The following is a 16,241-nucleotide window of genomic DNA, read 5'->3' as shown; positions in this document are numbered from 1 at the left end:
TGTTAAGGGCAGCGTTCCTCCCCAATTAATCGTATTAAACGATTATATTCAATAAAGAGAATGAAGAGTATATTTAGATGTTTGGTAAAGTATAGGATTATTGTTTCCAGAGGAATACGTATTACAGAATTTGACTACGAGCAGCGCAGTTAATTTTCAAGTGTAATATCGAGCTCCTTACAATGTAAAATAGCATCTTGATGATTGTATAACCATGGTTAGATGTTACAATGTATCTATTTACTTAGATTTCTTATAATGTGGCAGTGGCACCTTAATAACGCTGGATGTTTGGCTCTGTCAACTGTGTGGACATTCAACAACAAAAAAAACAGGCATAGCTCCCAACTATTATGCGGAACCTCATTGTGTTGACAGCAGAGAGGAAGAGGCTTGGTGACCGCTGCACAATATGATTAGTTAGCTATATAGTTAAAATGACAACAACTAATAATGAAATGCTATTTGTTTATTGAATTTCCAGTTCTAATACAAAACATTGATTTACTTACGAAATAACTTAAACGTGATGGAGACACCATTGCGTGACATCCAGTGCAAAAATACATGGCTTTTTGGGCCAGTTCAGAAATATAAAACAACACCAAATAAACCAACATTGCATTGTTGAACACAAAAAATAAAACTAGAGGGTAATAATACATACAAATTCATGGCTCATCAAAGAATATCTGCGCCAGGCAGATAGGCTTAAGCACCAACAGATTGTGAATCGGATCTGCTGGTGCTGAAATCGTTATTTCAGGGCAGTGGTTATCTGTCTCTAGACCCTACACTAGAGGACAATAAATCCATTTACTCACACAGTTAGAAGGAAATTGCCCGTACATGTGTATCATTTGGTTTGACCTGAATCAACTGGACGGGGGGGCAATATTTCACCGTCTTAAAAAGCACACAAAGTGGGGCGTCGTTTCAACTTTACAAACGGCACCCCATACACCAACAGTACCACAAGCACTCATCTGCATAATTCTCGCATCAGAGATCCCCTTTTATAGCCTCAGGAGAGACAGAGAATGGCATAGCAATATGTTGGCAAGACAGCACAAACAAATCTGGGACTCTAAGAATGAACATCCTGTTGGAAAGGTTCTTAAAATATTCAGCCCAGAAACAGTGCCATAGAAATATTCATACTAGAACCAAGATGGCCCCTTAGACCGTCACGAAATACTGACTTGAATGGGGATACTCATTCTAGTATGTCAATTTCTATGGGTAAAGTAGCTCAGTAGCGGAAGTTGGAGGAGTCGGTACACTTCAGGATGTCGTACTTCACGTATCCCACGCGGTCTACCTGTCTCCTAGAGTTCATTCGCCAGTAGAAACTATCCCGACAGAAGTAGATGTGGCCTAGAGTAGGAACAATCACAATAGGTTATGAGGAGTTAAACATGATTGTGAGTTATAACATGATTGTGAGTTACTACATGATTGTAATGTGTCTAACTTTGATAAGAAAGTACATACTAAACTGACAGTTTGCTGTAATATTTTTTGCTTCGTGTAGAATAAAATAAGGCCCTTTTTAAAGGTCTACACACAAGAGTAAATTAATAATTTAATATTTACCCTTGAAGTGGAAGACATCATGAGCATCATTGGGAACACCCCCGAAGACGATGTCTGTGAAGCGGGGATATCCCTTGTCGATATTCTGGCCCTTCACATCCAGCCTGTAAGGATCAGATACATTTGGTTTGGTTATTACAAAACATAGACCTACAGATACAGAAAATAGTTATAAGTTGAACCTTGATCCTTGAGCTCTTCTGATCCTCTTCATCTTCTAGTTACTTTTTAGGTCAGCATTCTCTAGGTTACGATAATATAGCTTATAACAATATTCTGCTGCTTAGCAGTCATTTTTATCCAAAGCAATTTACAATACAGTGAGTGCATGCGTTTCTAGTATGTGGATGCGATGATGATCCCTTCAGAACTTGAACCCACAACCTTATCTCAACACCCCCTACTTCCTAAACTCAGGCTTTTATTTCTCGTGTTTTTTGTTCTACCTTGTGTTCGTTTTTAGTACCACATTGATATTGATTACTGCATTTGTTTGTGTTTTAGAGCGTGCAAGAAAGGTGTTTCACTGTACTTGTATACGGGACATTGAAACTTGACTCACCTCCAGTAGTTCTCTCCACTGAAGAGCAGCACCTTGCCTTTCCCTCTCTGCAGTGCTCCCTCCACCTTCTCTACAGTAGAGGGCAGACCCAGTTTGTCAATGCTGCGGGGTCCCAGGAGACTCTGTCCTGTATACACCCAGAACCTGGTGCCTGTGGGATAACAGAGACAAAGCTTAGAGTCTGTGTGTTTGTGTGTGTGTGTGTGTGTGTGTGTGTGTGTGTGTGTGTGTGTGTGTGTAAAAATCAGAATTCTGTTTACCTGAGAAGAAGTAGATTTTCTTTGTCACAAGGTCCTCAAAGGCCGTGTCAATGACGGCCGGCAGAGCTGGCCACCTCTCAGACATGGAGAACGGACCCTTCAGTCCACCCTCAGTCTTGCTTGACAACCTCCAATATTGCCTGTTGAATCAGCAAAAATACATCACAATTAGGAATTTAGCAAAAAATGTATAATTATTTTTTTTACATTGTAAGATAATGGGCTACAATTTCATAAGAAATTGTGCTATAATGATTCAAAAAGTGTTCATGAGCGCTTATGGTCCTTGTGGTGTAGCTGTTCTTAGTAGTGTAATCCAGTGTAAGGAATATGTGAATCCTTGGCTTGTTTATTTACATTCTGTCCTGTACTCATACATTGTATATCCTGTTTTTCTCTCAGGTTATCTCTCCCTTAGCCCATAACTCTATCCTGTATCTCTCTCCAAGTTGTCTCTCCCTTAGCCCATAACTCTATCCTGTATCTCTCTCCAAGTTATCTCTCCCTTAGCCCATAACTCTGTCCTGTATCTCTCTCCAAGTTTTCTCTCTCTTAGCCCATAACTCTATCCTGTATCTCTCTCCAAGTTATCTCTCCCTTAGCCCATAACTCTATCCTGTATCTCTCTCCAAGTTATCTCTCCCTTAGCCCATAACTCTGTCCTGTATCTCTCTACAGTTATCTCTCCCTTATCTCACAACTCTTGTTGTGAGGGGCATAACACCCATTTAACATCAAAGCCCTCAAAAAGGTTCTACTGTCGGACCGCAAAGCAACCTTCTTTTTTAAAAGGTTACTCACCCATCCTTGAAGAAGTGCAGGTCTCCATCGATCTCTGTGATGGCGTCGAACTTGTTGATCTGGCAGGCGTCCTGGGATGGGTCCACAGGGTGTGTAGTGGTGGGGCTGGTAGTGGTGGTAGTGGGGGTGTTGGGCTCAGGCTCGTCGCTGGGACCAGGTGTAGGGATGGTGGGCCCAGGGGGTGTGGGGTCAGGGCCTGTCTTGGATCCTGGGTGGGAAGATAGTGGGAAGGAATGCAATGAATTAAATGAATAACACTATTGTCATTGTTGTTCCATTACCAACGGATCTCTTTTGTAATAGCGGGAAATACTGAGTTGTATGTATGTTGTGAATTCTATGGGATCACATGATATTGCAGCCTGGTGCAAGGTCTGTTTGTTTCGCCAACTCCTATGGTAGTTGTCAGTCAAGAAAGTGCGAACAGATCTAGGACCAGACTAGGGATATTGTGTAATCATGTCATATTGTGATAATATCATACCATAGAGATACTGAATGCCCTCAACATCATCTTCATGCAGGGAGAAGTCTTCCACGTAGCTGTACATGGGATACATGAGGGCGTCTCTGATGTTGGAGTGGTCCAGACCCAGGGCATGACCGAACTCGTGAGCCGCAACCAGGAACAGACTGTAGCCTGAGAGAGGAGAGGGTGAGTAGAAACACATCATTAAGTCAGTTGTGGTGTGCACCTATGACCTGAGTGTCAGTCTGCTATCATGCCAACTACCCATCAATCATTGTCACATTTGGCTGTAAAATTACAGTAATGGAGTTGGCTCGAGCACAAACAGATCTGGGATTAGGCTATAGAAGGAGACAACAGATCTGGGACCAGGCTATAGAAGGAGACAACAGATCTGGGAACAGGCTATAGAAGGAGATAACAGATCTGGGACCAGGCTATAAAAGGAAACATCAGATCTGGGGACAGGCTATAAAAGGACACAACAGATCTAGGACCAGGCTATAGAAGGAGACAACAGATCTGGGATTAGGCTTTAGACGGAGAAATCAGATCTGGGATTAGGCTATAGAAGGAGACAACAGATCTAGGACCAGGCTATAGAACGGACAACAGATCTGGGACCAGGCTTATAGAAGGAGACAACAGATCTGGGACCAGGCTAGTGCACCTACAGTAATATACATTTTCCACACTATTGAACCAAGATGAGCTACACTGCACTAGCCTGGTTATGTATATACCTAGAATCGTGCTTGAAAGGGCAATTTCAAAGTAAATGATCTGAGCCAGCAGTTTGAGTCAGCATGGTAGGTGCCCTGACGTTGTCTCTGACTGTCAGCCAGCAGTTTGAGTCAGCATGGTAGGTGCCCTGACGTTGTCTCTGACTGTCAGCCAGCAGTTTGAGTCAGCATGGTAGGTGCCCTGACGTTGTCTCTGACTGTCAGCCAGCAGTTTGAGTCAGCATGGTAGGTGCCCTGACGTTGTCTCTGACTGTCAGCCAGCAGTTTGAGTCAGCATGGTAGGTGCCCTGACGTTGTCTCTGACTGTCAGCCAGCAGTTTGAGTCAGCATGGTAGGTGCCCTGACGTTGTCTCTGACTGTCAGCCAGCAGTTTGAGTCAGCATGGTAGGTGCACTTACTCACCCCTATCTGGGCAGAAGCCCCATTTCGTGTCTGCGTCAAAGTCGCCGGTGGTAGCGCACCACAGCCTGCCGTCTCCCCGTCCCTCGCTGGTGCATGAGTCATACTTCTTCCCCAGGAAGACAAAGGGGAACTGGCACGGCTCTCCCTCAGAGTTTCCACCAATCACAGCCGTATCTGTCATAACACAGACACAACACTATTAGGGAACATGTGTCACTCTAGCTGTACTTGATTGTGGTTTCCTGAAGCAATGGAAACATTGGAATAGTCCCAAAAATGCAAACCCCGCCCATCTGACTCTCCAGACAGGATCAATAAAACATTCAAAGTATTTGAAAGAAAAATAATACTATTTGAACCCAGGTCTGGTAGTGGTGACAGTGATACTCCCTCACCTCTGTTGGGACAGAAGCCATACTTCTTATCCTTGTCAAAGTTGTCTGTGGTGGAACACCAGCGGTATCCATCGCTGCGACCCTCTGTCGTGCAACCTTCATATGTCTCCCCCAGGAACACGAAGGGGAACACACATTCTTTGCCATTGCTGTTTCCGTCGAATGTGTACAGAACTGTGTGTGAGAAAAGGAGAGAGGGAGCGAGAGAGAGAAAGAGGGAGAGAGAGAGAGAGAGAGATGGAGCGAGAGAGAGAAAGAGGGAGAGAAAGAGGTAGAGAGATGGAGCGAGAGAGAGAGAGAGGGAGAGAAAGAGGTAGAGAGAGAGAGGGAGAGAGAGAGAGAGATGGAGCGAGAGAGAGAAAGAGGGAGAGAAAGAGGTAGAGAGAGAGAGGGAGAGAAAGAGGTAGAGAGAGAGAGGGAGAGAGAGAGAGAGATGGAGCGAGAGAGAGAAAGAGGGAGAGAAAGAGGTAGAGAGAGAGAGGGAGAGAGAGAGAGAGATGGAGCGAGAGAGAGAAAGAGGTAGAGAGAGAGAGGGAGAGAGAGAGAGAGAGAGAGAAAGAGGGAGAGAAAGAGGTAGAGCGAGAGAGGGAGAGAAAGAGGTAGAGAGAGAGAGGGGCATATGATTAGAGGCATGTCAAAGAAAACTCGGTCTAAAATACTTTCTGACCAATCATTCCTCTCAAGTATTAACTGTCAATCTTACGTTCACTTGGACAGAAGCCGAATTTCTTGTCTCTGCCGTAGTCGGCTGTGGTGGCACACCAGGGCAGGTTGTCAGAGCGCCCCTCTGTGGTGCAGGTGGAGTACTCCTTGCCCTCGAAGGAAAAAGGGAAGTGGCACAGAGCACCCTCTGCGTTGCCAAAGCTAGTCTTCACAGCTGGAACAAAAAAAGTTATGTTTTTATTGGGAGTAATTGTGAACAATAGCTATGTCAAACATGATTAAATACATATAATAAGATGGTTCACTGGAGCTCAAGATTTCAATCCTACAGATGACGTGGAGATGTTGGCAGAGGCACATAGTTCAGTTCAATCTCAGTCAATAAGACGCTTAAAATGGGCACTACGGGGTGACCTAGCACCATGAAGTACTGACTGACTGAAACAGCCAGGATTGACTATACACCTCCATGCTGACCTGCTCCTTTGCCGAGGGTCCAGTTTTCGTCGTCGTCAAAGTGGGCGTCTCCCTGTATGCCCTCACCAGGGGGGAAGGCGTGGGCCAGAAGGCCGTCCTTACCATCGAAGGGGTAGCCGTCTCCATGATCTGGAAAATAACAAGGCAAGGAATTAATGCCATTCATTTCATGCAGGGTTGGGGTTAATCGTATTTCAATTTGGTCAGTTCAGTTCCTTCCTTTCATGTTTCTTCAATAAAGATTAATTTGGATGTGTATTCTTCAACTTAGAGATACGTATTAAAAATGTAAATGTTCTGGGAGGCCGAGGCGGTTTAATTGATGCTTTCAGAGATTGTATGACACATATTGCATAGCCTTGAAATCCAAAACTGACATGCGCCGTTTCACTGAAGTGAAACGATGGGTGAAAAACAGCGCGTCCGTTCGGATCTCAGGCTGCGTACAGTTACTGCAGCCCTTCTTACCTGCTTTTCCAAATGACACCATGATGTCTGCGGTGCCGTCGAAGAGTCGCGTGAAGGTGAGAGGGGTGACATCACTCCACACCTTGAAGGCTCTGGCGAAGGCGTCATCTATCAGAGAGGCCTCCATGTCTGGAGAGTAGTTCAGGATCCTAGAGAGAAAAGCAAATCACCTCTGTGAAGGCCACTGAGGCTTGAACGGCCACATGTTTAGCTACTTGCTCTGTTTGCTATAAATCATATAGTATTTCCAGGCCATTGTTACACTGTGCACACCTGGCTTTAACTTCTCCACACACTATACTTGTAAACCTAACCTCGTCCACACGCTCAATTGCTACCGACTGGGTGGATGAGATTAGCCTCAACCCTAATGCTTAGAACCCTAAACCAGTCCCACATAATCCCCTTCACAGTACCTGTATGTAACATCATGATGATCCCATTTCAGGTCCCCGTCAAAGGTCTGGTAGGAGCGTATATCAGGGACCCCACAGCGTGGCGCCTTCATTGCTGCTACCGTAGACTTGTCCAGCGTCCCTGTCTCCTCCAACCCCATCTGCCTCTGCATTCTCATCAGAGCCTTGGAGGTGGACACCATAGACTGGAAACCACTGCGGTGCTGAACGTTCATGTAGCCAAACCTCTTCAGGTAGCTCTGGAGGCAGGAAATAATGAATGCAATGAGATTTAATAGATAATTCGATCATTGCAAATAATGAGATCGCAACTATTGAGATTATTGCATATAATTAGAAATTACTCCATTTAGATTGATTGACTTTAGGTTTATATTATGTCATGACATTGAGACACGATGGACAATTCGCCAAATGTATTTTTAGCAATCCTCCACACAGGACAAATTAAATCTATTTATAGATTTAAAAAGCTAGAATATTTCATGCGTCTCTATGCATCTGCTACTCACTTCTGCCAGCTCCATATCCGTCATGTTCTTGAGGACATCTCCAGGGAAGGTGACAGACACGGTTTTCTCCAGGGGAAAGCACCATCCACCTACCGTGCACATTGCCAGCACTAGGAAAACCAGAACACTATGGTGAGATCTCATGGTGAGACCAAAGTAAGATGAAAGTTGCCCAAAGTAATAGAGAAGATACGATGTGATGTGCCAGACAGCCAATGAAGAGACTCTCAGTGACAGTAACAAAGCTTGCAGTGGATCACTGTTCCTTGAAGTTTAGTGGATAGGATGTTCTCCTTTGGTGCTTTGTGCTTTGGGTTCAGTATTTATGCTCTCAGTCTTAGTCACCCTCTTAACCTCCACCCCCTTTCTCTCTCTCTCTCTCTCTCTCTCTCTCTCTCTCTCTCTCTCTCTCTCTCTCTCTCTCTCTCTCTCTCTCTCTCTCTCTCTCTCTCTCTCTCTCTCTCTCCCTCCCCCCTCTCTCTCTCTCTCTCTCTCTCTCTCTCTCTCTCTCTCTCTCTCTCTCTCTCTGTCTCTCTCTCTCTCTTTCTCTCTCTCTCTCTCTCTCTCTCTCTCTCTCTCTCTCTCTCTCTCTCTCTCTCTCTCTCTCTCTCTCTCCCTCCCCCCCTCTCTCTCTCTCTCTCTCTCTCTCTCTCTCTCTCTCTCTCTCTCTCTCTCTCTGTCTCTCTCTCTCTCTTTCTCTCTCTCTCTCTCTCTCTCTCTCTCTCTCTCTCTCTCTCTCTCTCTCTCTCTCTCTCTCTCCCTCCCCCCTCTCTCTCTCTCTCTCTCTCTCTCTCTCTCTCTCTCTCTCTCTCTCTGTCTCTCTCTCTCTCTTTCTCTCTCTCTCTCTCTCTCTCTCTCTCTCTCTCTCTGTCTCTCTCTCTCTCTTTCTCTCTCTCTCTCTCTCTCTCTCTCTCTCTCTCTCTCTCTCTCTCTCCCTCCCCCCCTCTCTCTCTCTCTCTCTCTCTCTCTCTCTCTCTCTCTCTCTCTCTCTCTCTCTCTCTCTCTCTCTCTGTCTCTCTCTCTCTCTCTCTCCCAGTCATTACCCCTCCCTATGGGAGTGAGCATTATGTTATAGTTCAGGGGGTTTCCAAAATGTAGTAATCTACAAATGTATCCCAATATTTTTTCTTCCGTTTTGACATGTACAAGGATCACAGGTGGAACCTTAATTAGGGAGGGACGGGGGCTCGTGGTAATGACTGGAGTGGAAATAAGTGGAATGATATCAAATACATCAAACACATGGTTTCCATGAGTTCGATGCCGTTGCATTCGCTCTGTTCCAGCCATTATTATGAGCTGTCCTCCCGTCACCAGCCTCCACTGACGAGGATAACATACACAGTTGGGAACATACACAGTTAAATAATTATGTTTTGGCTTTTATTCTTGTCAAAGCCAAGTCTAGGACAAAAAGGCTTCTCAACAGTTTTTACCCCACAAGCCATAAGACTCCTGAACAGGTAATCAAATGGCTACCCGGACTATTTGCATTGTGTGCCCCCCCAACCCCTCGTTTACGCTGCTACTCTCTGTTTATCATATATGCATAGTCACTTTAACTATACATTCATGTGCATACTACCTGAATTGGGCCGACCAACCAGTGCTCCCTCACATTGGCTAACCGGGCTATCTGTATTGTGTCCCACCACCCACCAACCCCTCCTTTACGCTGCTGCTACACTCTGTTCATCATATACGCATAGTCACTTTAACCATATCTACATGTACATACTACCTCAATCAGCCTGACTAACCTGTGTCTGTATGTAGCCTCGCTACATTTATAGCCTCGCTACTGTAGATAGCCTGTCTTTTTACTGTTGTTTTATTTCTTTACTTACTTATTGTTCACCTAACACCTTTTTTTGCACTATTGGTTAGAGCCTGTAAGTAAGCATTTCACTGTAAGACTGTACACCTGTTGTATTCAGCGCCCGTGACAAGTAAACTTTGATTTGATTTGATTTGAACGGGGTATGCTGTAATGTCCCAGAAATCCATTGTTTTCATTTCCTGTACGAGGTTTATGGGAAAAACACCTGCTGACATGTTTATTCAATGGTCATGTTCATCTGTGAGGTTTAACCAGAGGTTGTGTAACTGTGACACATGTGGAAGATAAATGTAAAATGTAAAATAATACACACACTTCTGTTATCTAAAATAATACATTGTAGCCTCAAAAAAAAAAAAATTGTCTTTAAATAAAGATTGCTTCCACTTTTCTATTTTCAGATTTGGAAAACTGTGACTGACTGGGTCAAGCTATAACTACTGCACTGACAACTGTCTTAAGATATACAGGTGTAGCCTAGTGGTTAGAGCGTTGGACTAGTAACCGAAAGGTTGCAAGTTCGAATCTCTGAGCTGACAAGTTAAAAAAATCTGTTGTTCTGCCCCTGAACAAGGCAGTTAACCCACTGTTCCCCTGAACAAGGCAGTTGTTCCCCTGAACAAGGCAGTTAACCCACTGTTCCCCTGAACAAGGCAGTTAACCCACTGTTCCTCTGAACAAGGCATCATTGTTCCTAGGCCATCATTGGAAATAAGAATTTGTTCGTAGCTGACATGTCTAGTGAAATAAAGGTAAGAAAAAACATTCTCTGTCTTTCCCCACAGATCAATGACTGAATACATGTAGTAGATGAGGTAAGGGTCATCATGATGTGACTGAAAGTTGACATTGAACTATATACAAATGATACAAACTAAATTAATTGTTACAGAAAGTCATGTTTTTATATATATTTACATATATTTTTATATATATATATATATATATATATATATATATATATAATACACAAATAAAATGCTTCTAACAACACAATTCATTTCACAACAAGGCTTACTGAACATGTAATAACGACGTTGCAATACGGTCTGTGGTCAATTTGTTTTAGGTAACGAGCTACATTAATGTCACCATAACAGGTGACTAAATCATTGTGATCAAACTGCCCCATATTAGGTCATATTAGGTCATTAGGAGTGTGTGTTTCCCAACTAAGGAGATCTTTCATCATTCAAGAGTGGTTTTTATTTCCAGTCCAAGCATCTTACATAGGCCTATGTAGTCTCAGTGCAACAGCTTTACACATACAGAGTAGAGTATTGGTTTGGTCTTCTGCTTTCCAAAACAAAATGGAGACAATGACCCCCGAAAGACCAGATACAACGTAACCTATTATTATGATGTGGTTATGTGGTTAATTACTTCTGTATATAGCAGCATTTCAGTGAAGCAGGAAGAATGACTCAAACCTGCATGAGGGGCTTTTTTTTTCTATGAGTACACGGCTGACAACCCCCCCTCCCCTCCCCCTCTGTCCCCATATACACTAGACCAGATGTGATGAGAAGCGGTCTACAGCTGGGAATGTTCCAGGTGAGGATACAACTATAGACATTGAATCACATTCGTTCTAGTTCTGTAGGCAGGACGTGAGGCAAGGGACTGATGGGAAGCGTCCTATTTTCTGCCAGTGGTTGGTTTCAGGCTGGTTGGTTTTTCTCAGAATTATTGGTAAAGGGATATGACAAACAGCACCAAAGAAAATGTGCCATATCCGTCAGGATATTGTATGAGCATATGTTGTGTCTTATCATGATAGCTGTCCAAGATGAAAAAATATATTTACTCGATCAACATACACAATTCACTTCAGTCTACAGTATATACAGTAGCTTTGATGCATCTGGTATACACATACAGTAACAGCCTAAAAAAAAATATACTGCTCCAGTCAACATACTGCTCCAGTCAACATACTGCTCCAGTCAACATACTGCTCCAGTCAATATACTGCTCCAGTCAACATACTGCTCCAGTCAATATACTGCTCCAGTCAACATACTGCTCCAGTCAATATACTGCTCCAGTCAATATACTGCTCCAGTCAATATACTGCTCCAGTCAATATACTGCTCCAGTCAACATACTGCTCCAGTCAACATACTGCTCCAGTCAACATACTGCTCCAGTCAATATACTGCTCCAGTCAACATACTGCTCCAGTCAATATACTGCTCCAGTCAATATACTGCTCCAGTCAATATACTGCTCCAGTCAATATACTGCTCCTGTCAATATACTGCTCCAGTCAATATACTGCTCCAGTCAATATACTGCTCCTGTCAATATACTGCTCCAGTCAACATACTGCTCCAGTCAACATACTGCTCCAGTCAATATACTGCTCCAGTCAATATACTGCTCCAGTCAACATACTGCTCCAGTCAATATGCTGCTCCAGTCAACATACTGCTCCAGTCAACATACTGCTCCAGTCAATATACTGCTCCAGTCAACATACTGCTCCAGTCAACATACTGATCCAGTCAATATACTGCTCCAGTCAATATACTGCTCCAGTCAATATACTGCTCCAGTCAACATACTGCTCCAGTCAACATACTGCTCCAGTCAACATACTGCTCCAGTCAACATACTGCTCCAGTCAATATACTGCTCCAGTCAACATACTGCTCCAGTCAATATACTGCTCCAGTCAACATACTGCTCCAGTCAATATACTGCTCCAGTCAACATACTGCTCCAGTCAACATACTGCTCCAGTCAATATACTGCTCCAGTCAACATACTGCTCCAGTCAACATACTGCTCCAGTCAATATACTGCTCCAGTCAACATACTGCTCCAGTCAACATACTGCTCCAGTCAATATACTGCTCCAGTCAACATACTGCTCCAGTCAATATACTGCTCCAGTCAACATACTGCTCCAGTCAATATACTGCTCCAGTCAATATACTGCTCCAGTCAACATACTGCTCCAGTCAACATACTGCTCCAGTCAATATACTGCTCCAGTCAACATACTGCTCCAGTCAATATACTGCTCCAGTCAACATACTGCTCCAGTCAACATACTGCTCCAGTCAACATACTGCTCCAGTCAACATACTGCTCCAGTCAATATACTGCTCCAGTCAACATACTGCTCCAGTCAACATACTGCTCCAGTCAACATACTGCTCCTGTCAATATACTGCTCCAGTCAACATACTGCTCCAGTCAATATACTGCTCCAGTCAACATACTGCTCCAGTCAACATACTGCTCCAGTCAACATACTACTCCAGTCAACATACTGCTCCAGTCAACATACTGCTCCAGTCAATATACTGCTCCAGTCAACATACTGCTCCAGTCAACATACTACTCCAGTCAACATACTGCTCCAGTCAACATACTGCTCCAGTCAACATACTGCTCCAGTCAACATACTGCTCCAGTCAATATACTGCTCCAGTCAACATACTGCTCCTGTCAATATACTGCTCCAGTCAACATACTGCTCCAGTCAACATACTGCTCCAGTCAACATACTGCTCCAGTCAACATACTGCTCCAGTCAATATACTGCTCCAGTCAACATACTGCTCCAGTCAACATACTGCTCCAGTCAACATACTACTCCAGTCAACATACTGCTCCAGTCAACATACTGCTCCAGTCAATATACTGCTCCAGTCAACATACTGCTCCAGTCAACATACTGCTCCAGTCAACATACTGCTCCAGTCAATATACTGCTCCAGTCAACATACTGCTCCAGTCAACATACTGCTCCAGTCAACATACTGCTCCAGTCAATATACTGCTCCAGTCAATATACTGCTCCAGTCAATATACTGCTCCAGTCAACATACTGCTCCAGTCAATATACTGCTCCAGTCAACATACTGCTCCAGTCAACATACTGCTCCAGTCAACATACTGCTCCAGTCAACATACTACTCCAGTCAACATACTGCTCCAGTCAACATACTGCTCCAGTCAATATACTGCTCCAGTCAACATACTGCTCCAGTCAACATACTGCTCCAGTCAATATACTGCTCCAGTCAACATACTGCTCCAGTCAATATACTGCTCCAGTCAACATACTACTCCAGTCAACATACTGCTCCAGTCAACATACTGCTCCAGTCAATATACTGCTCCAGTCAATATACTGCTCCAGTCAATATACTGCTCCAGTCAACATACTGCTCCAGTCAACATACTGCTCCAGTCAACATACTGCTCCAGTCCAGGAACATACATTGGCCAATGCTCACTGTAGGCCTGATGCCATAAAGGTCCAGCTAAGAAGAGCCGGTTGAGTAAAAGAATGTCTGTGTAAAATGGAGGTCAGGAAAAGGTAACAAGTACCATAAAACAAAGGAAATTAAAAAACCATAGAAACATCTCTTGAAAATCTCTTACTGTAAAACCACAACAGGAGTCATTGTCTGCATATATAAACTGGGTGGTTCGAGCCCTGAATGCTGATTGGCTAACAGCCATGGTATATCAATCCTATACTTCGGGTACAACAAATCATTTATTTTTTTACTGCTCTAATTATGTTGGTAACCAGTTTATAATAGCAATAAGGCCTTGTGGGTTTGTGATATATGGTCAAAATATACCACGGCTAAGGGCTGTGTCCAGGCACTTAGCTCAGCGTAATTACACAGTCTTGTAAATTGTTCAAACCCAGTCAATCATACTAACTTGCTCCTCAAAAGTTGTTTGTCAGACTCAGCACAGTTGAGACTGACAGAGATCAAATATCAGATAAATAGACTGTTTTGATGAAGACGGGTCTAATGGACCAGAAATAACTACTTCTGATTGGCTGTGGTCCTTGGGACTGATGAGTCAAATCAGTCTGGCTCCAGTCCTCTGTTAAGGGAAGTGTTTCCACCTGCCTGCAGGACGGTCTTATACAATACACATGACTCACCTTCAGCAGGTATGTTTTTCTGTATGTGTGTGTACTTGACATACTGTTACACTACATGGCCAAAAGTATGTGGACACCTGCTCGTCAAACATCTCATTCCAAAATAATGGGCATTAATACGGAGTTGGTCCCCCCCCTTTGCTGCTATAACAGACTCCACTCTTCTGGGAAGGCTTTCCACTAGATGCTGGAACATTGCTGCGGGGACTCGCTCCCATTCAGCCACAAGAGCATTAGTGAGGTCAGAAACAGATGTTGGCCCGATTAGGCCTGGCTCGCAGTCAGCGTTACAATTCATCCCCAAGGTGTTTGATGGGGTTGAGGTCAGGGCTCTGTGCAGGTCAATCAAGTTCTTCCACACCAACCTCAACAAACCTTGACAAACCTGTATGGACCTCGCTTTGTGCATGGGGGCATTGTCATGCTGAAACAGGGAAGGACCTTCCACGTAGCGTTAAGATTTCCCTTCACTGGAACTAAGGGGCCTAACCTGAACTATGAAAAACAGCCCCAGACCATTATTCCTCCTCCACCAAACATTACAGTTGGCACTATGGATAGGGGCAGGTAGCGTTCTCCTGGCATCTGCCAAACCCAGATTTGTCCGTCAGACTGCCAGATTGTAAAGCATGACTCATCCCTCCAGAGAACGTGTTTCCAATGGTGGCGAGTTTTACACCACTCAAGCTGACGCTTGGCATTGTGCATGGTGATCTTAGGCTTGTGTGCAGCTGCTCAGCCATGGAAACCCATTTCTTGAAGCTCCCGACAAACAGTTCTTGCTTGTGCTGACGTTGCTTCCAGAGGCAGGTTGGAACACGGTAGTGAGTGTTGCAACCGAGGACAGACGATTTTTACTCGCTACGCGTTTCAGCACTCGGAGATCCTGTTATGTGAGGTTGGGCGGCCTACTACCAATGTTTGTCTGTAGTGATTCCATGGCTGTGTGCTCAATTTTATAACCTGTCAGCAACGGGTGTGGCTGAAATAGCTGAATACACTAATTTGAAGGGCTGTCCACACACCCCTGGTAAGAGGAGAAAAACACACAGAACCGTTTCAGGTGGGTTCTCAACAATGTAAATCAATTCAGATTTGTTTTTAGTTTTTGAGTAGAACAGAACGATGGCTGTTTCAGAGGCCAGTCAGCCAACTGTTGCTTGGCGTGTGGGAGTTTGAATTGACCTCGAACCTTCATTATTTTCCCTCAACTGTACTAAAGTTACCAGATGTATCATTTTTTTTGTTGTAACAATACAAATGTGAAATCGCTGCTTTTGTTTTTTTTTACTGTTTCTAAAAAAAAATCATTTTGGATAATTGTCACGGTAGTAATAATAGGAACAATAAAAAATAGTTTTAATCCCGAAAGAGGAAGCATAAAAGAAAAACAAGAAATGTTTTGTCAGTGAGGAGAAAAATGATGTCAGGACACCAACCCTAACCTAGTGTAAAAACAACAACTTTTCCCAGAAAAGCTCCACAACACAGCCTGTTCAGCAAGGCCTGGGTAAAGTACACATTCTCCACATCAAAAGTAGATGAACTGCTGTGCGGACCACTAGATCAACAAATCAATGGTAACAAAGTACAGTTCAGCTGAAGGCTTTTTGAAGCGGAGAGCCACGGCAATGCAACTGCATCATTCTACACTCTTAGAGATAGAGAGAGAGAGAGAGAGAGAGAGAGACAGAGAGAGAGAGAGAGAGAGAG

General features: G+C 43.9%; 1 protein-coding gene across 1 annotated transcript; it reads right to left on the bottom strand.

Moving 5' to 3' along the window:
- Positions 1-454: 454 nt before the first annotated feature.
- On the bottom strand, positions 455-8,061 carry LOC110492670 (matrix metalloproteinase-9). Its single transcript, XM_036947708.1, has 13 exons — positions 7,765-8,061; positions 7,253-7,491; positions 6,837-6,985; positions 6,369-6,497; positions 5,932-6,105; positions 5,229-5,402; positions 4,834-5,007; positions 3,704-3,859; positions 3,220-3,427; positions 2,419-2,558; positions 2,159-2,309; positions 1,597-1,700; positions 455-1,377 (listed from the first exon to the last, which is right to left on the bottom strand). Exons 1-13 carry the CDS (start codon positions 7,906-7,908, stop codon positions 1,253-1,255), a joined length of 2,067 nt encoding a protein of 688 aa, XP_036803603.1. The 5' UTR covers positions 7,909-8,061; the 3' UTR covers positions 455-1,252.
- Between the last annotated feature and the right edge of the window lie 8,180 nt (positions 8,062-16,241).

Source organism: Oncorhynchus mykiss, chromosome 16 (assembly GCF_013265735.2).
Source record: "Oncorhynchus mykiss isolate Arlee chromosome 16, USDA_OmykA_1.1, whole genome shotgun sequence".
NCBI lineage: Eukaryota > Metazoa > Chordata > Actinopteri > Salmoniformes > Salmonidae > Oncorhynchus > Oncorhynchus mykiss.
The sequence above is the reverse complement of the archived record's forward strand: the minus strand, read 5'-3'. Positions and strand labels throughout refer to the sequence as shown.

Coding starts and splice junctions, on each gene's coding strand:
- LOC110492670 (XM_036947708.1), bottom strand. CDS start 7,908: ATGAGATCTCACCATAGTGTTCTGGTTTTCCTAGTGCTGGCAATGTGC. Junction 5,008..5,228: donor TGGCTTCTGTCCCAACAGAG/GTGAGGGAGTAT, acceptor GTGTTATGACAG/ATACGGCTGTGATTGGTGGA. Junction 3,860..4,833: donor GGGCTTCTGCCCAGATAGGG/GTGAGTAAGTGC, acceptor CTCCTCTCTCAG/GCTACAGTCTGTTCCTGGTT.